Genomic DNA, 27,764 nt, shown 5'->3' with positions numbered 1-27,764 from the left:
ATTTGAATAGAATTTTCTATTCATTTTGAATAGATTCTCTTAAGTGCCCGGCGTACATGTTTACCTATTCAAATTTGAATAGATTCTATTGGGAGCACGTGTGGCCGAGTGGATAAGGCGCCCGACTCATAATACATAGGTTGTGAGTTCGAGCAAGCCGGGGGAGCGATTTTGGCGAGCCGTTTGAAATTTTACCCCGGGGGCTCATAATTATTGCACAGCCCTTAATGTTAATTCTATTACCCCCACGACCCATTATTCAAAATTGCGCACTGTGATTTGTTGAAACGCGTCACGTGACAGACCATTAATTAGCGATAAAGTGTCAAGGGCAACGAACTTTATGTTCTTCTATCATCACAGCGCACAGCAGAGCGCACAGCACACCTGCTTATGTAGGGGAGAATGGAATGTCAGGGGTGTGTTATTGTATGTGCATACCTGCTTATAGGGGAGAATGGAATGTTAGGTTGTGTTATTGGAATGTGCATATGCTTTGGCTACGCGTATGCGCTCCACCTTGAGGTAAACAACTTGAAATATTTGGGCAAAAAATTTGATATTTTCTCTTTAAATCACACTATTTTGTGGTAATAGAATAGAAATAAAGGGTGCAGCATTATCCTTTACACGCAAATAATGTGTCCTCAGCAGTAAAACGTTTAAATAATGGGTTCGGCTGCGCCTCACCCATTATTTACGTTTTACTGCCTCGGACACATTATTTTCGTGCAAAGGATCATGCATTACCCTTTATTTCTTAAGTGTAAATAAAGTCTCGAGGGAGCATCTGTTTAGTGGTCTTTATCAGTCGTTTATTTACAAAAATATCTTGCTGGTCACGACTACCACGTGACTCTAATACGGGCAAAACGGAAACCAAGTAAGTCACATAATTCAACATTTTAGACAAGCATAGAACAAGTGCAAATTGTTTTTTATTGTACTTTTAAATTAGTTAACAGTAAATTTCGAAATATATATTTTAATTACAAAATACACGGGAACTCTTGGGGCTCAAACCTATATGCATCAATGATGCGCATACTCCAAACTCTATTGAATGGCATGGCAGAGGCCGAGTGTAGCATGCCATTTGGAGTAGGTGCTTCTGAAATAATATATATTAGGCTATACTAGTTTAAAGCAACCCGATTTCCAAACTTAACTGCCGTATATAGTCAGTGTACAAATGATCTTAAACTGACAGGACAGTTTAAGCATATCATTTTGTAAGCGCTCTTTAAGCAAAGTCATTGCTCATTGAATTTACAACCGTATGACAAAACAGGCGAAACTAGTACATTTTCGCACAAGATTTGCAATTTAAAGAGAATTGGTCATTCCTCATTGAAATGAAGCTAGTATATGGATAATATAAGTGTGCTCTTTCATTTAATGACATAAAAAATCTGAAAAATATTGTAAGGATCACTTGAGGTTTTGACTTTTAAAACGTACATTTTGGTTAACATTTGTGCTTGAATAGGTCGTTTTCAAGAGATTTATCACATTCGCCTTGCTATAAACATTGACTTGCGTTATCTGGGACGTAATGAAAAAAAATGCTTTTAGGGAATTGTTAGCTCTCGGTCGATATAAAAAATTGGATGAAAGGAACACAGCTCTTATGATGCTATGCACTCAACGGTGTAGTGTAAACAAAGACTGTGTAAAGACAGTTCACTGCTTGCTTGGAAGCTCTTGGACGAAATCGTGTGCTCAGGAGTACCGAGGTTGAAACTGTGCATAGATATATATATTGGAATTCTATTAGTAAAGATCCCAAATGATGGGAGTTTCTGACCTGCCGGTCCTGCATCAACAAGCACATCAAGGCCTCGTGGTAGGCAGGCCCGAGGCCGGAGACTCCCGTAGTTGAGTTCTTTACTAATGGAGTTCCAATATATAATTGGCCGCAGGGCATGAAAGCAATGCGTAACCTTAAAGGGGGACCCAGTTGACCAGGCAAACTTTCAAGGACAATCCAATTAAGTAGGCTTAAAATATAATCAAGTCAATGTTCACCTCTATACCACCAAACCAAAACAAAACCAAACAAATGTACAGCTCCCAACTTAATGTGTTTTCCAGATATTTATAGCGGCCTTTAAGCCCGTCATTTTTGTACCCCTTAATATCCCTCATTTTTCAGGCCCTGCCCTCTATTGGGGGCTAATTTATAGTTTAAGCTTGTTGATATTGTTTTTGAGCGCTAATAAACAATATTGTCTTTCAGCCCTATTGTTTTTACTGCCGACACTTCCACAACCTGCCCCATACCTCATTGAGGCATTTTACTTAGTAAATTACTAGTTTTTGTATTCTATAGTGTCAAAATATCTTCAAAACGTAACATAAATGCCCTCAATTTACAACAAAGATCATAAGATCATTTGTAAACTGACTATATACGGCCGTTTAGTTGGGAGACCAGGTTGGTTTAAATCCATACACCCCATATAGAAGACCTGACCTTACTTTCAATGGAGTCACCCATTCAGGTAACCCCATTTGAAATTCACACTACCTGTGTGGGCGATAAGGTCATGTTTTCCATAGGGGGTGTATGGGTTTCAACTGAAATAGTCCAATATAATAGTGCAGGGAGTGAGTTTTGTGTTGTGGATGAGTCTCAATAATAAACAGTGAGTCGCACATGCACTCCTGGCGCGAACTGAAACTATTGCAAAACACATTATAATACAGTATTCAATTGACACCAATTTTCCACACACAAGGTTGGCGAAACAGCATTCTATATACCTGTATTACATCATTCACAGTTCTAAATCAACAAATGACCAATTTCTATTAAAGATTGGAAGCTCAGTTAGTATTAGTTTTGAATACACAACTGTGAGGGTTATTTGGAAAGTAATATAATAAAGGTTACTAATTGAAGGAAAAGTATAAACTAAAAACAAGTTTCTAAGCAATGTAATATCCCAGTGATAGAAATCTTATTTTTTGGGTATGGCTATTGGTAGCCCTACTCTAGGTGATGACCCAACTTTAGATTATCCTACTTTAAAATCTATATTTTAGGTGCTATGAGCAATGATGAGGATGAAATGTTTTTAAACTGAATGCTTATAACAAAGGCCTCCATCAGGTTTTGGATTTGAAGCCCAATTTATTTAATATTTCTTTAGGGTGGCTTCTTCAGTAACAGGTACTGATTGATCTGTAAGCGGGGACCAGCTGAATTGTACAATTAATCTGTCAAATTGGAAGGATTATGCCTTTGAGCAAATACATTTGTCCACGACCCCTTTACATATTACAAACATGATAGCCACCAAATGGAAGGTAGCCTTTTATTGTAAGATTCAATTTGATGTATATCTCATCCACATGACTCATAATAAAATTAAAAACGCCCAATTGGACGCCAAATATATAGCACAAAAACAAAAGTTGCCGACCTATATGTTTCAGGGACTTTATCGGTTGGTGAAAAGTAATCCGTGGGTGATGTAAAGTAAGGTCACCAAATAGCCCTGCCCTTACCAAATTTCCAATTGATCTTGATTTCAGAACGCAAGTGACACAACTTTACATTATTTTAAAAGCCTTTCTTTTAAATTCAATAGGCTTTGTGTCCGTGCTTTTTGTAAAGGCCTGTTCATATAAAACAAAGCCCATTAAGTCCAAAAACATATTCCTGGTGCACGAAATAGGGTGATGCCATGTAGATTATTGTTACCAAGCTTATCGGCTTTGATAGAGAGATATATCCTTGAAAGTGCACTTATATCACTCCTCATAGGAATTATGAAAATTCCATCCAACAATCTCGACAACATCTGTGTATTATTTGTTCTTTTTTTCCGTGCTGATAATTAGCTCATGGCTAGACTAAATCCTTCGTCGTCTACAACTGCGCTTGTTGTATGGAATACTTGCATGACCCAGATTGTTGACGATTGAGGGCGACAGTCTATCCCCTGGCTATGTTGTGAAAACTCCAGTTGACACTCGTCTTCCAACTGTCCTGCAATGCTGCTTTGAACTTGGCCCGGAAGTGTTTAACAGCGTCATCCTCACTCATATCCAGTACGAGTGACCCTCGCAGGTAACCGATCGTAGAGTCGGACAATTCTGGAATACCGCTTGACAACATCATGGCAAAGAGTGTGATAAGCAAGTTGCCATAACGGCGCAGGATTAGAAAAGCCTGTTCGCAGAGATTCTGAAAGCTACGAGAAAAAATATCAGATAAGATGCATGATAATAATTAAATGTAATAAGTAATATTTCAGCTGTTGACAACAACATGACTTTCACCCAGTTTGTGATTTACATTAAGTTTTACTTTCTTCTCACGTACATCACCAGAGAATTCCTCCAATTGCTTCGATGTCACTTTATCATACACAAGCAAATGTGTGCAGCTACAAAGTAATCAACATTTCAATACTTTGTTGTGATTGTGCACAAACTGCCATGTAAAGGTAAAATGTCAGTCTTAGAAATAATATTCAGAGGCAAGACACGATGCTACATCATCTCAAATGTGTACAAACTTTTTACAAGAACCTTAACCAACAGAATAAAGAATGAAAACAAACCCTGTACTGACTGAACAGAACTGAAATCACTCTGGATAGTAACCAACCCAAAGAGCAAACAGGCCTCTGAAGTGGTATTTCCACCATGGACCATATACATACCATCAACCAATTGAAGGAAAAATGTCATGAGTATAATCAACCTCTCTGCATGGCCTTTTAGACCGTGAAAAAAAAAAAGCGTTTGATTCCGTTGAAACACAGTCTGTGTTGGATGCATTACATCAACAAGGAGTAGAAAACAAATACACAACTGCAGTAACTCTTTACAAAGAACATGCAAAGATCAGCATCAAGAAAACAAATACACAAATCTATTTAGATATATATATATACAAACTGCATAACTGCAGTAACTCTTTACAAAGAAAGTTCAAAGATCAGCATCAAGAAAAGGAGTCTGAAACAGATACAATCTCGTCAAAGTTATTTACAGCATGCCTGGAAAACATATTCCAATCATTTCGGTGGGACGAAAAGGCTGTCAATATCAATGACGAGAAGTTCAACCATCTCAGATATGCGGATGCTATAAATCATCATAACAAACAGAGAGCCCGGAAAACAAACAAAAGGGTTAGAGAACAAGCAAAGACATCTTGAAAACAGGTAAGTACATAGGACACAGTAGAACTGGGTAGGACACAGTAGAAGAATAGACAACAGAACAGACCTATGGTGGGTATTAGGAACCAGGCAATGCAGGGAAGACATGAAATAGATGGAGAGATGAGATATACCACTACTGGGGAACAGTAAATTGGTTCAGCAAGGATAGAGACAGAGCTAACTAGCGGAGGCATGCTGAGGCTTTCGTCCAGCAGTGGATTGACAGATGCTGTTGATGATGAGGATCTCCGGTTGATGATCTACAACAAACTTTTTTCAAATAGCGCAAATTTAATATTGTTGATATTTCACAATTTCCATTTGTCTATTTACTTAACTGGTTGAAGAAATGACTTACTTTTGAAATGCCTGTTTAGAGCTCTTGGTACCCTTCTTGTCGCCTCTTGTGATGACGTGTACGAAGTCATGGGTCAAGACGAAGGGGACTCTTTCTCTCTTTACACCAAACTTGCTCTTAAACTTGCCAAGGAAATGTCCAAAGTCGATGTGAAACAGCTGTTTTACGAAAACAAAAACTATTATTATTGAATTAAAATAGCTCATCATCAATTAAATTAGAGAAGTATATAGTCAAATGCAGCAAACCTTTGACGAGCGCGACTACCGTGATGTTGCAAATTCGGCGCTAACAACGCGTACGGCGCACAGTTCATTCATACATTTCCACTCAGCAACAACATATCGCCTTAGCAGCCAATCAGAGACAAGTGCGTGCAACGCAGTAAATACGCGATGTATCTTTACAATACGCGCTCGTCAAAGGTTTACTGCATTTTAGTATAGTGTTGCTGCTTATGGGAAGATCACCTTTAAATCAAAAGGCTAAAGGTTAGTTTTCATCGCAATGTTACTAGTTGCAATGCTACTGGTTGAATGTACGCATGCAAATCACAATATCCCCCACAGACATCCCTCAACCTACATACTCCACCCCACGCACCCCCACATTTTGTAAGGAATCTTTTTATGTACTCAATTGTTATGGTCACTAAAATGACCAAGGCCAAAATCAATTATTATTTATTAATTAGTGCAGTATGGCTGTCAATCAAATAACAATACAAAATCATACAAAATCAATCTTAATATCAATTCGAGCGAAGTAAACCACGCAGACGCGCCGGACGCGAGCTGTTAATCGGTGATGAACAATGGTCAAACATGATTGAATCCCTTTCAACAACGAAAACGTCTAATTCACATGATTCTTTCATTCGAAATATCCGTTTGGCATTGCTACTCAACCTTACAAGAAGGCCGGTGATTTCTCTGTTGATATCAGCAATAAAACTAAAGAATAAAGCGGTAATGTTTAGCTGCTACCTCCAACGCATAAGAGAGTGTTTACGCGTAAGTTCCAGGCATGACAAATGTAACGCGCTCACGCGTAACGCGTAACCTTGCGTTCGGACTACTGGACTGTGGATTCATCACCGATTAACAACGCTTGGCTCCTGTATGAAGAGTTGTTGAAACACGCATCAACTCCCATCCTTTATGCACACACGCAACCCTACACGTGACACAAACAATACATTTTTTTAAAACAATATAGCTCTTTAAACAGCAGAGCACGTACCTGTCCAGTTTCTTTGACCATGATGTTGTCATTGTGTCTATCTCCTATACCCAGGACATAGGTAGCAACACAGTATCCAGCACAGGAATATGTGAAGTCTTCAATGGCGTGGTCTAACCTATAATAACAAAATAATAATAAATAAAAAAATAAACAAACTCTGCTCTGAAAAGAGTAGAATTGTTTTCTAGTGCACTCAAAGAGTACAAATTTCATTCCAAGAAGACTTGTACATGTAAAGACTGTAAGACTTTTACATGTAAAATTATAGGAGGCGTTGCATACGATTTTACACCATAACACGTTTATCATGTTTATAGAGGTATTTGTGATAAAAATATAAACACTCCAACACGTTTATATCACCGATATAAAATATTAAAGTGTTACTAATCCATCAATAAATCCTTCAATAAACGTGTTATAGTGTTAATCGTGTTATAGTGTTTCAAGCATCTATATCTAAGATTATTTGTGACATGTTCATATCGTGTTGCATATCAATAGTTAGCTCTTTAGGCCAAAAAAAAAAAGTGTTTGTTTGCCCAGACACGACCGACCCAAAAAATAAAAAAAACATCAAACACTTTATTTTTCAATGATATAAAAATAAAGAAAATTATGGTTTTTTTTGAACAATTGAAAATTAATATTCCTGGCAATCACAGCTTTCATTTATCCCATTTAGCCCTCCCCAACAATATTTTACCATCAATCAACGTCAATAAAGAGAACCAAGCATGACAAGTATAAGTATGGTTTGGGATTTTGTATTCCAGCCCGTCACCCTTGCAACAAGCATGCATTTATACTGAATTTAAATACTCAATCTTTATCAAGATTTTGTTGCAAAAGAGATTAACCTTTATATGGTAAGGTTGAGATACATTCAATAATCCTATATCAAAGCAGCCAATCAAAAATGCGGTTAGAAAAGTACGCGTAGTGCATTGATGGCCTGCATTCAGCCCAGACCTCAAACCGATTGAACACTTGTGGGACCACCTTGGTTGTGTTGTACGTGCAAGAGTAGCCATTGCAACCACATAGAAATGACATACGACGAATCCTGGTTGACGAATGGACAGAATGAAATGTCATGAGGAGGTGGTGCCTGGCTGATGTGGTTGCGATTGGTTTTCCCACCCGCTATTGAGGTTAATGTGTTGTTTGAGCACAGAATAATGACCAATTTGGCACACTATGTTTGAGAACCCACTGCATTCACAAGACGTGTACTCAGCCGTGAAAAAGGTGATTGTTTCAAATGTGGTGTCATTGTAAAGGGAATAAAGTAGCTATCCATTGACATGCAACACAATATGAACATGGGGGGGGGGGGGGTTACAATTTCTTACCAACCCCCTATCCTGTTCTATTTGGAACCTAATATAGCTATGGTCTCCTCTGCCAGGGATACCAAAATAACAACATAAGTGCACCCTCATAAAATTCTAAATTTCAACTCGAAATCACCTAGGATATTTTTTAGAGCAAAAATAGTCCTTCGGCATCAGCATCACCAACCACCAACACCCTCGAGGTAAAGTGATCATTCAAGTCTTATATCCCTAGTCTTATTCGAACGTTTTAATACAACAGGCAAAATCCCTCCTCAGTACGACAATCGAAAATGTCCTTCCTTAATAAGGAAATGGCTTCGAATGTTTTAAACTTACTCTGTTCCCGTCACATTCTTCTCTTTGAGCCATTCAAATAATGATGAAGAATGGAAGGCCGCTCCGAGTTTTCCGCGGCCCCTTGCTTTTGCTCGGTTGACCTGAATCTTAGAAATGGTTTCTGCTTGAGTTACTATTTGAATGAAGCCGGAACAGTCGCCAGTAGCGAGGGCTCTGTATGGAATCAACCTATAGACAATTTCTTCAATTATTTCAGGGCACACACATACGCAAGGTCATACATTAGCTATAGACTTTAATGTCTCACTCACATTATTTTTAAAGTTAAAAAGTGAGCTGCTGTAAACTGCTTATCCACAAAAAATAACCTGTTAAGTAAAATTTCAAAGTTTTAGGGGCCTGAGCTTACGATCGTTATCAAAGGCAAAGGTACATTATTTTTGTTAAACAGACAGGCCGCCATCGGTTTAAAAATATCTCAATTTGGACATTAAAATGAACTTTTTCGTGGTGTGTGACGCGAAACAAATCCACTGTTATTCCGGGCTGTTATTATACTCGCACCAAAACGTTCACTATTTCCAAAATCAACTCACCCAAAATGAACCGTGGTTAGGTTCACGTTTCTTATGATTAGAAGTATACACCACTGACTATACAGGACCAATATGTATTAATTGCATCATTGAGACTTGTGTAAATAAAATTTTAGATGCGCAAATGATATAGATTGTAAATTAGCAAAAGATTCCGAAAAATAAATGAAAGTGGTAAACAATTATGTGTTTCATTAGATATCCTTATCCACTAGCGGACGCCAACTCGACGATTCTTTGTGTCAAGTCACGTATGTCTTACCTCAAATCAAGACCTTCTTTCTTCCAGATGTTGTCCATGATTTGTAGAACTTGTAATGTAAGCATATCTTGTCGTAAATCTGTAAGTTTGAGAAGTAATAATTCACATAAATTAACATATAAATGCTTATTGTCTTTTTGTTTTAGGATGTCTTAGTATGATGTGTGTGGGTGTGTGTTGGGGGGGGGGGGGAAGTTCTTGGGTTGTGGATGGGTGTGGGTTGTTTTATTATAGTTATTCTAAGGTGCTCGACTCTGGTGCTTGACGGTTCGAGTTCTAACCCCTGCGATGTCAATTTCTGTTCTCGTGGAAAATTATTCAGCAAGCTTGAAATTCTCCTGGATAAGATACTTGCGCTTACAGTAACGGGCTTTCCCGTATGAAACACGTGAAGTTGTTCCTGGCTGCGATGGTTTATGTAGGTTGATGAGGGATTGCTGATCTCGAACTGCTTATCTCTAGAATGGTTTATAAAATGATTTGGGCCACCGTGATTAAGATTAAAGATTATCACTCGGATGTTTGATCACAGCGTAGTAGGATTAATCGTATCTGTTTTATGTGCACAGTGACTTTCATCATGATTAATCCTGCGCATACTTACCATCACCGTTTTTGTATAATATCATAACATCCTGCCCAAGTGCATCTTCATTCTTGAATACAAGAAACAATGGAGCCATCTTGGATCCCATGACTCTGCATGATTCAACTCTGTTACAACATGCAAGATAAATAGATAAAATACTTTAATAATAGTTAATAATAATGTTACTACTGGTCATAAGCAAGATCAGACCTACCAAATGTGTAACAACCAGAAGTAAGAAGAAATAGCACACACTGCTTGTGTGTAGGTAAGCACAAAAGAAATGGTCAAATTCTTTTGTATATGCCTATTGTGATTGTGCAAGCGTGACCTTGTATGCAGATACACTAAGATGCACACTGCAATTTTAGCTTTTCCACCTATATCTATATGAAGAAATCTATGCTTTTGCTAACATGAAACCCTAGAATTGATATTGAAGCTTAAATGTCATTTACAAAAATCATAATGACAGCATTTAACCTAAGAAATATAATGTAGGCCTACAATACTACAGGTTGACTATAGAAATCAAAGGGCATTACTTGCTTTGTCAATTGGTCCATTGTTAAATATCTCTGAACAAGCATCTTTAAAAATGGACTGATCTTTGTAAAAATGGTGTCAAAAATTATTGGAAAGAGCTATCTACTTTGTTTTTTCAGTACTTACTGCCAATCACATGTTCATTAGTATGTAAAAGTTTAAAGAACAACATTAGAAAAATACTGCTACTACAGGGGTTAATTTAAGCAGAACCCAAGCTTGTAATCACTGTTAAAGTCAATCTTAAAAAGTGGAATGATCATGGAAATCATCTCCTCTGAGTTCCTTGTGCATTTTTTTGTCATCCTAAAGATGATTATTTTGAACTATATCATTTGTTCATTTCATACGATAGAGTTTTGGCCGAATTTTGTACACTTTTCACATCCAGGGGTGAGTTTAACAAACTTTCATCCACTTTCTAAGGAAACCATTACATAACATTACTCAATATCAAAAACTTCATTCACAAACAATAGATCCTTACACAACTTAATCTTTGCCTCAGGGATATTGCTGAGAATCTTAGCTTTTATATGATACCCTATTTGTTAGGAATTATCTTCAAATTCTCTTAGAAAATTAAAAATAAGTGAGGCTACATGAGCTCGGTTGTTACGCATTACAGGCCAATATGAGTGCCTCGTTAAGAAGAAGAAGAGAAGAAGAAGAAGAAGCACTAGTAACAACAACAATATCTATAGCATCAACATCACCACCGCTAACAGCAACCAAAAAAAAAAAGCAACAACAAACAAAAAAACAAACACCGCCACGATTGATTATTGCATACCTTGGCTCGCGGAGATAATATGATGGTGAAAGAGGAGAGAGGAACTGCTTGAATGATCCCGCAAACATATACTGATGTAACATCTCCCTCAGTGTGGCAATCTGATCCTGGATTGACTTATCTTGACCTATCAATCGCTTTACCACCTCATTCACAGACGCCATTTTGTTGAGATTTTCCACCTGAATCAGATAAAGGACGAGAGTGACATGAAAACTTGCTCGTGAAGGGGTGTATAGATGAAGTATGGATTTAAATAGTAGCAATTCAGTACCTTTAAAATATAACTTTAAACATTATTAAAAAGTTTTTATTCTTAGTTAATGCAAATGTATTTGTGAATGCGAGGAATGTCCTTCAAATATCTTTTTTTTTAATTCGCGATATAATACATATTTTATGGCAAATTATTAATTTGCTAATTTTTAATATTAATTTAATAGTCCCCGAAGTAAACTTTATAAATCTAATGATATATACTTAAAGTGTGTGTAGCTGGGATGAAAAGCCAGCCATCAAAATGTGACCTTTCATATTGAAGATATACATTTTTTCACAAAAAGACCTCCTTTTTTGGTGTTTTTGGGTAAAAAATCTATATCTTCAATACGAAAGGTCAAAGTTTGCAATATGATGGACGGCTTTTAATCCCAGCTATATACACTTTAAGTACATATCATTAGATTTATACAATTTATTTGGCGACTGTTAAATTTCAAAAATATCAATTTTCAATCATTTGCCATAAAATTTGTATTATATCGTGAATTTCAAACAATCGAAATTATTTGATATCAGAAGGACATTCTTCGTATTCAGAATGCAATTCGTCTGATGTGCTCTAATGTCCCACAATAAATACTGTCCAAACGTTCATACCCCACCCCTTCACTAGCTTACAAATTTTACATTTTAGAATCCAATACTTACCATAATATATCTTAACTGATTCTAAACTTATTTAAAATTTATCAAACCTGTATCAATCGGTGAAAATATGATGAACTAATATCATGCCCAAAATATTAAATTGATATATGATGCATCAAACGAATGGACTATTTGTACCTGTTTCTTAAGCGTCCTCATATGTGCGATGTTGCATCTGCAGTACGCTTCCAACAACAGACCAAATCGAGTGGATGCTGACAGAACGTGCATCTCAGCCCTAAGTTAAAATTGTGCAAATATAAATAACAAACAAATACCAAATTCGTTATATTCATAGTTTTGATGAAACTCTTTGAAATTAAATATACTATTTAAATTAAAATAAATATTGATTTGAATGCAATTTGAATTTTCAAGTAGAGTAGTGAATGTTTTTGATTAATTGTACTTTGACATACACTCAGTAATTTGTAAAACCTATAATCTTTTCCACTTTTCCATTAGAAAGAAAAAGAGCAAGGTACACCAACTTGACGTGGGGAAACAATTAAAATATAGACTAGACGGTACGCAGAGGGGGACAAAAACGGCAAATGTATGGGAATACAAAAGTTAAGTGATGAAAGTCACTGTGCACATAAACAGATACCATAAATCAAACAACCAGTTCCAAGGCCCACAGAAGTGCTAAACCTGTAGAAACAACATGAATCAACGGGAATACAAAAGTGTACTAGAACAAGTGATGAAAATCACTGCGTACATAAACAGATACGATAAATCAAACAACCAATGTAGGCACAAAAACAGGTAAAGTTCTATTGCACCTTTTTGTATTACCAATGATTCAGGTTGTGTCTACATGTTTAGCACTTCTGTGGGCCTTGGAACTGGTCATTTTGGGCTATCGAACTTTGCCTACTTCGAATGCCTACAATTGTTTTTGTTCCCCTCTGCGTACCGTCTAGTCTGTATTTTACTTCATTCCCAACATCAAGTTAGTGTATTTTGCTCTTTTTCTTTCCAATTTTTCATATTCAAGGCATCCTCTTGTGTCATTTATTGATCCTTGATGTAACAAGATGTAACTTCTGTGTTATGTGGCCTCTCGACTATATTGACCAATGGACTGAAACTTTACAGTAAATCCTAAGTCACTCATTGGTCAATATTCTGTTGTTAACCATAATTTTCATAATAAATGTTACCTCAAGTGCCAGAAGAAAAAATGGCCTATTCTTTGATTCTGAACTGCGCGTGTAAGAAGAAAATTCCCCAAATCACAATCAAGATGCGTCTCGTACTTTAAAGCTTGCACCAGCTGCAGCAGATATTGTGACAATTCCTCGTCTCTGTAAAATGTAATAAATCGTTATCATTTTAGTGTAGGGAAAATTAGAACTGTAGTTTTCGTCAATGTTAACATCAACATTGATATCGGTGTTGTCACCAACATAATTGGTATCGTTTAATATTGCCATTTTAATATTCATCGTTATTCTCACATCCACCCCTTCCTCCATTCATATCAGTATCTGTACAATCAGCTTCATCATGATCGATGTCGTCTTCGTCATCAACGTTGTTGTCATCAACTTTTTTTGTCATATATCGTCATTATAGCATCGTCATTATCTCATCATCGTTCGTTCCATCGTTCTCATCCATCGCTTCACCCTCTTCACTAGATGCTTCACATCATTAGACCAGTTTAACTCGTAAGTTGCTCGTTGGATGCACTATGTATTATGTCTTATGCAGTAGTCATGCGTAGAGCGACAACTGCAGTATGACAACAGCTCTCTGCGCATGACATAGGCATATAGCGCATCCACGTCACACCTTGTAATAATAAGGCTGGTAACACTTGCTTTTTATTGTGTTACTAAAACCCCCGGGCTAAAACCGTAGACTCGCCCAAACATATCTCATTTCAGCGGTCATTTAAGAGATAATATCCTTACGTGAGTTTTTCCAGACACATAACAGCAAATTTTCTGACGTTTTTATCAGCATATCTGTAGTCCAAGAGTTCCATGGCCTCTTCTGGCTTTAACTCTGGCCAATTTTGAAGTAAGCCTTGCATCTGCAAAATCCGTAAAAATATTTATTAAACAATCGCGAAAGAAAGAAAAAAAACAACAACATGTAAATGTTTCAGATAAAGTTTCGTTAATACCAATATGATATCACAGGCGTGTGGCACCTGATTAGCGAAGTTGACCTCTAATGTAATGACAGGCTGCTCTACTCCCCCCTCTCTCTTCTTATTTCTTTCGAGTAATAACATAACTTGAATAAAAGTCAAATAGCCTATATTGTAAGTAATATAGCTTTCTATCGATCCGCCTACATTCGATAAGCACATGAATAGATGTTGTTTATATCACTTGAGTGTCTATTCTTTTGTAATCTCGAGAGTAAATATTTCGATGGTCAATACATTTTCACAGATAAATTAGTCTAGACTTATTGGATTTTCTAAACCACGCTTTTAAATGTAGATTGACATGTTCGATTTCTTTCCTCGTGAATACTGCACTGCGAAATTTAAACATTTCTTTTGTATGCTTAGATCAGGTACCCAGCTAACACACTACGTATTCACGACATTCGCGGACGTAACACTTAGGTTTTCATCAACGTTGTAAAGACGTAAATCTGTGAACTCGTATTCGTGTTGTGACTACGTTATTTTCGACGTTGACTTTTGAACGTTAATATAACGTCATTATTACGTTGTAATGACGTTGTTTCGACGTTGATGCAATGTGTTTGACCAGACCTGGTGACAACGTTTGAATAATACGTTCAGAAAACGTTACAAAATACGTATCTGAAACGACATGGAATAGTTTGGATGTTGACACCATGGAATGTAAATTCTTCCATTACAAGGGGATGGTTGTCCAGCCAAAATTTTTTCTATCGTGTCGTCTGACGATTTGCCTTTAGGCGTGAAACTCAGAGTAAAGACTTCTATTCCTGAAGTTCTTAACTTGAATTTTCATAAGCTCTCCCTTTTTGGGATTGAGCATCATTGTTGCCGGATGTTAATATAATATCATAATCAAGTTGTCTCGACGTATAAAGCACGTGGTTAAAACGTGGTTAAAAAGTCATGAACTGACCCAGATACAACGTCATCTACGGACGTCGTTAGTACGCAAATTTATGACGTTGTTTCGACGTATAAAGCACGTAATTACAATGCCGTATAAATGTCACGGTCTGACCCCGATACAACGTAATCTACGGACGTCAACATTACGTTAATTTGTGAACTCGTATTCGCGTTGTGATAACGTTATTATCGGACGTAGTTGTAACGTCGTAGTGACGTTGTTTCGACGTTCACAAATTGACGTCGAAACAACGTCAAAATGACGTTACATTAACGTCCGTGAATAACGTTGTTATTACACGAATACGAGTTCACAGATTTACGTACTTACAACGTCCATATGTTACGTTTATTCCACTTTATATAACTTTTAGACGACGTTTTAACAACGTAAAATTGTTAGCTGGGTAGCTTCAAACCACACGCTTATGTAACAAGCTAAAATGAAAACCAAAACTACTTGCTACAAATTTTAAGTTTCTAACAAAGGGTACAAACAAAGATATTGATTATGACGTCAGTCAAGAGCTTAGGCAGGATAATAGAAAACCACTTGACCAAAACTGAAACTCAATATTTGAAACGACCGGATGTATAGCCTCTATATCATGTATATACGTTGGACATTGGGCTATTCCAATCACCCCTTATGGAAGACACGACCTTAATCTTCCACACAAGGAGCGTGTATTTTAAATGGGGTTACCTAGCTAAATGGGTGACTCTATTTGAAATCTAAACAAATGTAAACAAAATGAAAAAACAAAAAACAAATTGTGTTTAGATTAAGTTTCATACGGTGTATGGGTTTCGACTGGAATAGCCCATTTGCGAGTCTTAGCCACCAGCCAGCCAAACAGACAGACACGCAGATACACTGGTAGTCAGAAAAAGCTTTAAACACAGCAATAGTAGCATGTCATACCTGTGCTACGGATGAGCTATTGTCCCATTGCACACATTGTAGCAGTCTTGGCAATGAATGAGGTATATGCTCCAGGCATTCTTCTCTAGCCTTCCACAGTTTCTCCATTTCTTGCATATTCAGTCTTTCAAGCGGGTCTTTCTCCACAATCTTCCTTAAATTATCTGTCAGGTCTCCTTGCTGCTGTGGGGATAATATTAGCAAATAAGGATGATTGTATTACCTGGTCATTGAGGAATGATTAACACCATTGGCTAATGCCTCATCGATAGCGACTCAAGTATTAAACGCACGAAAACAATTTTGAAGATGACCTTTTAATATTTGAAAAAGAAACAGAACTGTTTTAGGCATAATTACGAATATCGGTCAAAAGCTACTCTAGTTCAATTGCTATCATGCATATTTGTATGTCCAATGATGTCTATCTCTAGTGCAGCTCCCTCCTCCCACAACTGGTACCAAACGTCCCATTTGAGGGGGTCGGGCTCATAAACTATAAAGAGATACAGCAATATTACTCTAGTTTTCTAACTACGTTTACATACATCTAAGTAGACTGCGTGTTCAGATTCTTCAATTTCCTTTGCTCTCTTCAGAATTGTATCCAAAGGTGGATATACAACAGTATGATTCTGAGAGTTGTTGTCAAATGATATTTCAATAGCTGTGGAGTTGTACTCTGCACGATGCCCCGGGTTCGATTCCACTGTGCCCAAAGCTTTGAAGTCGTCACCCTCAAGATCAGGCCACATGTGAAGAATCCTGCTGCCAGTTTGGAGCTGGTTTTTGAAGTTGAAGAAAGTTGTGTTTACCCATGCAAGAGGTAAGAAGTTCTGCAGGATTCGAAGAGAGATATACAGATACATGAAAAGTTATCGTTCTGTCACTTTACTTAGGCCACAAGTGATATCAAGTTATTCTGGTACTTCAATAAAGGGTTCTACAGGATGTTTCAAAGTGATTATTACGGCCCAGAACCAGAGGACTTTCCAGTATTAGTATAATATTCAATGCCTTATTCTTGCAATCTAAAGTTCATATCATGAACAGTGATAATGGGTATTGTGTGGCGTAAGTTAAGGAAATAAATATCTTAATTTTACTTTTTTTTCTTGATATGGCAGATTAATAATTATGTGTTAAATTAAAACTGGTTACAGAAGCAATATATACTGCGCCAAGAAAGTATCCTTACACTTGGAAAAATAATCACAATTTCAAAACTAAACCATATTAGGGTAAATTTGTTTTTAATAGATGCACTATCTAATCCTGCACATTATGACACCACATTGAATCCAACATGACCTCAAGAAGTAAAGTTACAAACAATTGAATCGGCGAAGGTCCAGTTTTAAAAGTGACAAATTGGCCTATACAAGGCTCAAAAAGATTCCAACAAGCGCAACAAAGAGACTGCACAGTTTCTTCAATGAATCCTTATTTAAAGCAGTATTTATTTCAGTTTTTACTTCTCTGTACTTTTCATAACTTGCATGTTATTTGTCAGCTCTTTTGTTTCAGTTTTCTTTTGTTCCTTTTGTTTTAAATTGAATGCACACACAAATTAGCCATGTACCACTCTCAAACCAGATGTCTAGTCCGTGGAGTTTTGAATAGGCCAGTGTGTCACTTTTAAAACCAGACCTTCGTCTAATCAAATGCTTGTAACTTTGCTTCTTGAAGTCACATTGGATTCAATGGGGTGTCAAAATGTGCCGGATTAGATAGTACATCTATTAAAAAACAAAGTTACCCCAATATAGTTCAGTTTTGAAATTGTGATTATTTTTCCAAGTGTAAGGATACTCTCTTGGAGCAGTATATCTCAACACAGATCAAGCAATATTTATGGAATGCTGAAATGAAATAAGTCAACCTACTTTGGTAGTATTCTTCCGTGTTGTTCCAATCAGCATACATAGTCGTGCCATACGTGGCAGATTACTCACCTAGAAAGAAGTCAATCAATTTGAACAGAAGAAATTAACTACGGGTTGAGTTGGGACAGGTTGGTGCTTGGATTTATTGCCGCTTATAGGTTCCTCAGACAGTTTTCTCAACACATAATTATATTTATCATATTCAACATGGGACACAAGGCACATCAATACTCCGGAAAAGTCCATGTTTAAATGCAGGAGGAAACCGGAGAACCCTAAGTAAACATGCGAGTGTGAACTGGAAGAACAGAATCGCTTCACTAACTCCCCCTTAATTAACTACATGTGTAAATAAATTTGAGATCATTCGCTTGTCAATCTGAAACTAATGCAACAGGCCTATAAGCCTATATGTAATTTTTACTTTATTTTTGATGAAGTACTTTATTGCGAGTTCGTCATGCATAGCTTCTGTCCTTTTCTGTCACCTCACACTGCTTCCCAAACTAATGTTGAGAGGTTCAGAGATTCAATTTTGATGTGATTTCAACGTATCATCCCGTCGAGACTGACCCTGCTCGCACACAATTGATGTCTCGTTTTACTTGATATTGCTTTTATACATATATGTGTGGGTGATACGAGTACGGTGTGGGGTGGTGCCGGTGAGGCATTCTTTCTTTACAAGCCGACTTAATGACAAGGTTATAGGCTCGTTATGTCACCAGTAGATTACCACTATTTTGCCCTAACTTTCCAAAAATGTGTGAGAGTGTTGTATAAATGTTATACCAGGCTCGAGATACTCCGATCGCCATTTGAAGAAACAACATTAAGACAGCGCCACAAATTTAGACCATTGTGCTCTTGTACCGTCGACCTAATCTCCTACCCAGTCTTCTACTTTCTCTATGTTCGCGATTGAGCCACATTCAAGCTGGGGTCCTGAGGTACAAATATGTGACAGCACGAGAGTCCAAATTTGTGACGCCGTTCTGATTTTAATTCTAGCAAAAGCTAGAAAATCAAAAGTCGTCACTGTGCGGCCATTTAGTAGTAAATAATAAATATAGTCGTAAATCCCACCGTGACAAGAGCATCATGCAGTGTTCTTGAAATGTCCAAGCATTTGGTTTAGGGTTTAGTACTAGTGTCTATCTCATTATTTAGTTGGTTATACTCACGGTAAGCTTTGCATCAAACCATTCATTCCATGATGGGTTAGTCCCTGACGTTTCGGTTGTAGTAATAAAGCTGTCACCTAGCTGCTCCCCACCATGAAAGATAGCAGCGCGGACTCTTACTACTGTCTACAATTATTACATGGCAAAGAGTAAAAGTAATTACCGTTTTTGAGTGGACAATTCAAATTTTAGGGCTACTAGCATTCTGAGGTTTTTGTTTCTGGCTGAAATGGCACAGTCTCTGGTTATCTGCTTTATGATACGGAGCAAACCAATTTCGTGTCGATTTTCATAAGCACGTGATGGAATAGGAATACGTGTTCGTATGTCTTGATTTTGGTTTCGAATTATGTTAAGAGATTCCCAAAATTACTTACATTGGCACTACTATCGACGTTGACATTCCATGCTTTGTGTATAGTAATCCGGACTTGGTCGTGAACATCACAGCTGAGAAATGCATCGGCGGCCCTCTTTACTGGTGTAGGCGGAGGTCTGATGTCTTTTCTTCTCTTTAACAAAGGGTCCATGATGAGCTCATTTACTTGAAGGGTTTCCTTGTGAACAATCACCACCTCTGCAATCTTTTCGTTGCCTCCCTGTGTAATCATGTCTCTGATGTACTATAACAACGAGCAGAAGTTGACAACATTAAAAAAATAAAGAAACGCTTCACCCAAACAGAGTGCAAGAAGATGTACTATTAAAGCCATATTGTAACATTTCTGTCAAAATAGATTAGTATTTATTTTCCATAAAATGTTAGCTTTTACTGTCATATATGTCCCCCTTTAATTTTGAGCCGAACAAGTGAGGTAAAGCATAGAAACTTGGAATTTACTACTAGCGCCCATGTATGTTACTCCCGCGGTTGTAATACGGTACGATCCTCGGGGTATGTGTGTATGTGTATCCCGCACGCCGTGTACGTACTGTGCATACGTGTTCGACTTATATTTCCATCGTAATAATAAAACGCCGGTTCCGTCGTTTTATTCAAAATCACCTAAAATCTTGATTTTTGCAAAGTATCTTTATTGACTAAAGAACATTACAATCGTGTAAAACCAGAATTTAAAAAAAAATGAGGGCGTTCTCCTAGCAAATGTTATAATATGGCTTTAATGCAACCGCACAAAATAATACCGGCACTTAATCTCATACGCCGATGACGAGGCGCTAACTTTTTGCGACAGGCACACACATACAAGTTGCTTGTCGTCGCTTGATAATACGGGATAATAATGGTAAGTTCTTGATGTAAAACCCTTCTCCTGCCGTTTCCACTAAGTTTTTGTAGATGCATGCGTGTTACTTACGGCGTTGCCCAGACCTTTAGATGTGGTCAGTGATCAAATTTAATAACCAAAATAAAATTTGGGACATCGAACTTTAAACAAAAGAAATACAATGGATAATCTTTAGATGGAAGGTGCTGGAAGATAGCTAGACATGAATGTGTATCCACCAAAATATATTTTTGGGTCCTTTACGGTGGATTGGGAATACTAAGTGTATTTTAATTTTGTCAACATGGATGTGCGATATTATCATACCTTGTATTCGTGTAGTGGCCGGTTGCCAATTAGAAAATCTTGCCTTCCACGAAGTTTAAGCACATAATCCTTTTCATTCTTTTCTTTTAACAGGCGAACGGCTGTGAAGGCTTTTTTGATGAGTTCTGATGGAAGTTCTTGCAGATTGGCTATAACAACAGTTTTCCTCAGCTAAAATTGACAACAATAAATAGGATACAAGGCGGTTACCCGTATTTGGCGGTTCTCGGCTGTCGCGATTACCTGGTTGATGGTAACTGTACCCACCACGTTTCATGCCCATACAACAGTTTTTAGTAATTTGACCTTGGATGACCCCAAAATGACCGTCCAAAAATTTGACTCTAAAAGTTGTCTGTACCCACCAAGTTTGATGCCCATACGACATTTTTTACTATTTTGACCTCAGATGACCACTGGGTGACCCCGGATGACCCCAAAATGATCGTCCAAAAATTTGACTCTAAAAGTTGACTGTACCCACCAAGTTTCATGCCCATACGACAGTTTTTACTAATTTGACCTCAGATGACCCCTGGGTGACGTTGACCCACTAACCAATACAAACTTGTTCCGTTTTAGGTCAAGCTAATGCACCTACCCACCAAGTTGCATGCCCATATGACAGTTTTTACTAAGTTGACCCCTAGATGACCTCTGGTGACCTTGACCCACTAACCAATACGAACTTGTTCTGTCCCGGGTCAAGACGCACCCACCCGTCAAGTTTGAGGAACGTGCGACCCCCAGTCTCTGAGAAAAACAGTTTTTACCAATTTGACCCCTGGATGACCCTGGGTGACCTTGACCCACTAACCAATACAAACTTGATCTGTATGGGGTCAAGATGCACCCACTCACCAAGTTTAAGGAACATGCGACCACAAGTCTCTGAGAAAATAGGCGGACAGACACACAGACACACAGATACACAGACAGACGATGCCTATTATTATATAGATTGGGCTATTTCATTTAAAATCCACACCCCTTCTGGAAGAGTTAACTAAAATCTTCCATAGATGGAGTATGGGTTTCAAATAGAATAGACAATTGAGTAACTTCTACCTTTCACAACTGGCGTGAGTATTGCAAATCTAAGTAACCCAATGTTTATAGGTAATTAAATCCATATTCAAAATGACTAACCCGAGACAATACCATTTGTAAACAAACTCCCTCTAGGGAAGATCTTTCAGATTTTTTTTTATTTCAAACAATAATATTGCAGTGACACAATTAAAAAGACTAGTTTGCGTCTAACGTCAGGTTAAAGGCGCGTCGTGATTGGTTGCTGACCTGCGCAGTACGCAATTTCGGTCTGGTTGACAGGACGTCATACGCAAACTACAGACTAACTAGTCTTTTTTAATTCGGTCTCGAATTAAAGTGTACCTTTGGAAATCTGGATAATATAATGTCATCAATTTTGATTGATTTATGCAGCTTAGCAAAATATACACATTCTTCTTTTTCCCGTGCATTTTCTCTATTTTGTTCTCAACATTTTTCGTTGTTTTTTTGGTAAAATTATACAAATAATAAAGAACTAAATAATATGACATCAATAAATAGTTAGGAATCACTAAATAAAAAAAAAATAAAAATAAAAATAAATAAATAAATAAATAAATAAATAAATAAATAAATACCGGATTATCCATGAATTTCACACTGACAGGAATGGATTTCTTGGCATGAAGTTGTCTCTTCAGAGTTCCAGTAGCGAGGCTTGATTCAATATGAGGCGGGAACAAGAAACACGCCTTTTTCTCCCAATCCCATTTGGATCGTTTTCTGTGGATAGAATCGCTCTCGTGCTGCATCTTCATACGGTAATCATTCACTTCTTCATTATGCATCATATCAAATTCATGCAAACCTGTATCAATATAAACAGCTGACTTTATACACTTTTCTAAACATTACATAATTGCATACGTATTTAAACATGTTTTTTTTTTTTTTTTGTGATGTGAAAGAAAAAATCCAGGATATTGTTTGGAGTGGGTCTTTTACAAATTGTTGACTAGATAAATTAATTAACTATAGCAAATGACTATGCTCCAAATGACTCATATGTAACTGTGTGATATGTAACGTATGTGAGCTTGCAAGTAAGCACAATTTAAAAAAAATCAAATGAACCTTTATCTATAAGATGACTGATGTTGCCATTAAGGACCTTGTCTTCCACATCGTCTGCCTTGAGGACCACTTTCAGATCAGGAGAAAATGGTTGGACATCACAAAGACGACGCTTCTCATCCAGGAGTTCCTCTTGCTCAGCATTCTGATTTATACATTGGAACACGTAATAATTGATGTCTAGAAGTTGGTTGAAGAATGGGAAAGTTTTGGCTTGTTTCCAGACTTCCTAAATATAAAATTAAACAAACATCATGGGTTCGCTGAAGTTATGTTACAAGTCTAAGGATTTCAACACAATTTATAACACATATAAACCTGATACGCAGATGTAAATACAAGTGTTACCGTTTTAATGCTGGTAATTGTCTGTTGCCTGGAACACCGCAGCAGGATGAGAATACCAGTCGGTAGGAGACAACTGACATCTATCTTATCATCAACGACACCTTCCTGCTCCCAGATGTTATACAAATGTCCTCCAGGTGGCATGACGATGCCTGAGTGGAAATAACAAAATCATCGTCGTCAGAGCCGTAGCCAGGGGGTGCGGGGTATGGGGTACGACGATCCCCAAATAGTCAAAAAGGTTCTTTTCAGGTATAAGATGTAAAAATATACACAAGAAAGTTCATATTGTAAAGTTTTTAGGGAACGAAGTCCACTTCATGCTTCTAAGCGAATTTATTTACTCTCTTAGAAAAAAGGTGCAACTTAGAACCTTTTTTTTTGTCTTTTGCCCTGTATGCAGAACCCCTTAGCAGTGATAAGGGTCTATAAAGTACCTTAAAAAGTTCTATAAAGAACCCTAAAGATTTAAATTGGCCTAGTGACGTTCTAACTAATTAATTCAGGGTCTCATCACAAAGATTAAGAAAAATAAAAAGTAGTGATAACCCTTTTTGGTACTAAAAAAATCATTTTCTTGGATAAAGAACCTTTTTATGTTCTACTTAGAACCCTTTAAGGGCTTTTTCTTAATGGTTCCTTAAAGGTTTTTCAAGCTTAAGGTTCTACAAACAACCTTTTTTCTTGGCTACAGAACTTTTTTTGGTTCTACAAAGAACCTCATTGAAAGCCATTTTTAAATGTTGTTGAAGCAATTTTTGCCTTAAATTGGTTTTAAAACGTTTTTATGACCGAGTTTAAGGGCTCTGGTATGAACGTTTCGACAGTAGTTTTTGTGGGACGTGAAAGCACATCAGACATATCGAACTGAGTTTTTCATACGAGGAATGTCCTTCTGATATCAAATAATTTGATTTTTTTTTTAAATTCGCGATATAATACAAATTTTATGACAAATTATTAAAGCTTGATATTTTTAAAATGTTTGATATTTCATAACAGTCCTCGAAGTAAACTTTCTAAATCTAATGAAATGTACTTAAAGTGTATGCAGTTGGGATGAAAAGCCGACGATCAATTGAAAATTTTAACCTTTCGTATTGAAGATGTGGATTTTTCCCCAAAATACACACACACACACAAATTAGATCTTTGGGGGCAAAATCCATAACTTCAATACGAAAGGTAAAAATTTTCAATTGATCGTCGGCTTTTCATACAGCTACATACACTTTAAGTACATGTCATTACATTTAGACAGTTTACTTCGAGGACTGTTAAATATCAGAAATATAAATTTCTAATCATTCGCCATAAAATGTGTATTATATCGCTAATTTAAAAAAATTCAAAATTATTTGATACCAAATGGACATTCTTCGTATTCAGAATGCAATCCATGTCCCACAAAAATACTGTCCAAACTTTCATACCCCAACCTTTAAAAATGTTTAGACCAAAACCAAAAACGTTTTAAAAGCATTTGTTAAATAATGCAGAGTATATATCATTGGAGCAAAATACAGACTATACAAGAAATAAAGAGAACCTTAATTAATGTTTTAATAATGAAAACACTATTGAGTAATCTACCAAAGCAAATACTAACATTAGGCCTAAACATACACGATTAACCTTTGTACATGCAAGAAGGCATTTACAAACAGAAGCCAAACAAGGAACTATAATTTTATAAATGACATAGAATGTATATCCTAGAATTATTTCCCCACGAATGCCCTATGTCTATCGTGGTTTACGTGATGAAGAAAAAAGAAACTGATAGGGAAACCCCCTTGATTTTTGGGCCTAATTTTGGTCCCGTTGTCATGGTTGTTTAATTCCGGGTAAAGCCAGTTGAGCCTATAACCCACTATGTAGGTCTTGACCCGTTACTACAATGAAATGGCCTACAATTGAGACCAACTCTATGCTATTTCACACACGTCTTGCACTTTATAATAAATATCCGCTATACTACAAGAAGCTAGACACCGAGTATTTATCTTTATGCTATTAAAGGGGTATTTGTGATTTTAGCATTGTTTTTTGAGTAGATATACACAAAAAAGTTTATTTCCAAAATTTCAGTTGATTCCGATTTTGCATTTGCGTGTAAAATTATGCATGACTAAGTATAATTACATTCCTCCATAGGCCACTGTGACATGTAATTTCGTTTGTTAATAGAACATAAAAACATAATTGACGATATTTCTACTAAAGCGAATGAAATTAACTGCAAGAAATATATTTCACACAAAAATTTATATAGCCAGAGGTTTCCGGTGGTATAAAAATTTCAACCAAAAAAAAGTGGGGGATGAGGATATCAAAGGAATCACATATATGCCCCTTTTTAATGATCTCCATACAAATTTGATACTAGTATGTACAATCTCAAAGACCAACCAAGTTTATTTTGCATTGGCTTTATAGCTGAAATGAAAATGGTTAAAAAAAAGGGAGTTTCGCCAATTTGTCAAGATAATTTTGTCCTAGAGGACTTTGAAGTCCCTTTAAAAAAGTTTTTTCTAGTACCAAGTTCAAAGACAGATTGAGAACCGCAACATTTTACAGAGTATAACTTTATAATATAGGCCTACATAGGCCTACATGTATTCCATGTTATATTTTACATGCGTCAGACTTTTACACCATTATTTAGTAAATGATTCAACTATGTGTTAAATGTCATGCACGTTGACTCGTGGTTTGCTTTAATATTATAGGAAGGAAGTAATACGAAATCATATAGAAACAATATTTAGCCTCAAATCCCGGATCGGAATATATATAGTTTAGCATTTGGCACACATCACATAGTGACATTATTAACTTGAACTTTTAGCTTAGGTCTTGCTGGCCCTCTATATTTAACTTTAGATTAGATCCTATGTCAATACTATAAAATATAACAGAAGTATATACTATCCGGAAATGTACATTGTCAATATTTACTACATATTATATCTACAATAGCAGGACCTACCTTTTACTCTTCAAGAAGAACGTTCTGACACCAAATAATACCAGCTTTGGTCCCTTAGATACATAAGGAATAATATGATTCCAACGGGAAACAAATTTGACTCGATTCTGTTCCTGGTACCAACGTTGCCTGCCAAAAGATATTTGATGGTATATGCTGCCTGACTGCGTCCTGTTGTACACACACAAATACATAGCAAATTGAACGGGTCCACGGCAACAGGTATATATAATTACAGCGAGCAAATTATGCACCTTGCGGAAAAATAAAAGATATCCCAGTATCCACTCCGATATCACCCATACAATATATTACAAGCAGGTCGCTTTCACATTAGAGTACTCGAACTTTTCAAGTTGCTTATAAATTGTTTGACCGTTAAGGGTAGACTAGGTATTGTTGGTCAAAGCAGCCAAAAACAAAGTCGATTTTCATTATCTAAATCAATATATTTATTATTGAAAAATAACACTTTGATATTTTGCAGTTCAGTCTACAAATCATATACTTTGAAAACTTGTTTAATTTATTGTTGTTAATGAGTTATGTACGTTTTACAAAAGTGTTGTTGTTTCAGCCCTCTTTACAACATAACTTAAGAATCATAGGACCTACAAAAGTATAGGCCTACTGGTGACATTTGAATTCTACACACTCGCTATTCAATGATAAATACAATTTTTCCAAAGCGCAATACAATTCGCAAGATGCTGTAAACTACCAAAGCAACAGTTTAAAATAGTTGCTAACTTTAAGTTGCTATTTGTAGACACTGTTCATGCTGTTGGATTAAAGACCCCTGCACATGGATTTGTAATTAAATAATAATAAAAACCATGCAAACAAAACAAATGAAGAAATTAACAACAACACTAACAGGTGGGTCATCAATGTTAATCTCCGTCACTGCACATCCCTTTTAAAGGGATTTTTATTTATCCATTTAGAATTAGCCATTAAACGAATATAGTAATTGGTGATATTTTTGCACAGCATGTCGGGACTTAATCTTTGGTAGACATCAGACAGTAACTGACTGATATTCATCGTGAAATTCAAGGGCAGAAACCAAAGCAAATGAAGTGTGAAGTCTTTTGTAGTTTTTTGGTTTCGAAATCAACAGCCGTAGCAGAGCTAATAAGAGGTCAAAATGTTGCTATATTTATGCTGTGTTTGGTAGATATGATTTTGGCAATGCCCTGATATAGAATAAGTTTTCAATAGGCCTAATAATAGAATAGGTTTCAATACTGAATACCAATACACTCATAACGGTAGTCAGCAGATGGCTATTAGTATCCAATACCCACTCAGTCACTTAATTAGGCACCGGAAACTATCGGATTCGGTGTTGAAACAAGCAAAAGTTTTAGTTAAATCTTTTCACTTCATAATTATTTTTCTCGGTCAAATGAAAAGTAAATTCTTCAGTAAATGTCAGAAAAAAACACGATAATGCTTGGTACTGTACATTTTTTTCAAACCCTGGTGTTAAACGTAG

At 36.7% G+C, this 27,764-nt stretch overlaps 1 protein-coding gene across 2 annotated transcripts; it reads right to left on the bottom strand.

Annotated features, from left to right (window-relative positions):
* Positions 1-793: 793 nt before the first annotated feature.
* On the bottom strand, positions 794-26,472 carry LOC140161246 (phosphatidylinositol 4,5-bisphosphate 3-kinase catalytic subunit beta isoform-like). Of its 2 annotated transcripts, none has more exons than XM_072184704.1 (20): positions 26,264-26,472; positions 23,272-23,423; positions 22,924-23,152; positions 22,428-22,657; positions 20,776-20,946; positions 19,597-19,842; positions 19,220-19,345; positions 18,036-18,104; positions 16,698-16,985; positions 16,150-16,329; positions 14,065-14,186; positions 13,309-13,452; positions 12,278-12,377; positions 11,210-11,391; positions 9,886-9,995; positions 9,282-9,360; positions 8,463-8,651; positions 6,784-6,901; positions 5,542-5,699; positions 794-4,202 (listed from the first exon to the last, which is right to left on the bottom strand). In XM_072184704.1, exons 2-20 carry the CDS (start codon positions 23,413-23,415, stop codon positions 3,944-3,946), a joined length of 3,144 nt encoding a protein of 1,047 aa, XP_072040805.1. In that variant the 5' UTR covers positions 23,416-23,423; positions 26,264-26,472; the 3' UTR covers positions 794-3,943. The 2 variants fall into 2 exon arrangements, with proteins under 2 accessions (XP_072040805.1, XP_072040804.1); XM_072184703.1 differs by having other exon boundaries at positions 16,150-16,332; positions 26,264-26,471.
* Between the last annotated feature and the right edge of the window lie 1,292 nt (positions 26,473-27,764).

The sequence above is a fragment of the Amphiura filiformis genome, chromosome 9 (assembly GCF_039555335.1).
Source record: "Amphiura filiformis chromosome 9, Afil_fr2py, whole genome shotgun sequence".
Lineage (NCBI taxonomy): Eukaryota > Metazoa > Echinodermata > Ophiuroidea > Amphilepidida > Amphiuridae > Amphiura > Amphiura filiformis.
This window is presented reverse-complemented; position numbering and strand designations above follow the sequence as displayed.

Excerpts from the sequence above, each read along its gene's own strand:
- LOC140161246 (XM_072184703.1), bottom strand. The coding sequence starts at position 23,415 with ATGCCACCTGGAGGACATTTGTATAACATCTGGGAGCAGGAAGGTGTC. Across the intron at positions 19,346-19,596 it reads ACGTCGATAGTAGTGCCAAT|ACAGTAGTAAGAGTCCGCGC; the intron begins GTAAGTAATTTT and ends TAATAATTGTAG. Across the intron at positions 9,361-9,885 it reads ATTATACAAAAACGGTGATG|ATTTACGACAAGATATGCTT; the intron begins GTAAGTATGCGC and ends TCAAACTTACAG.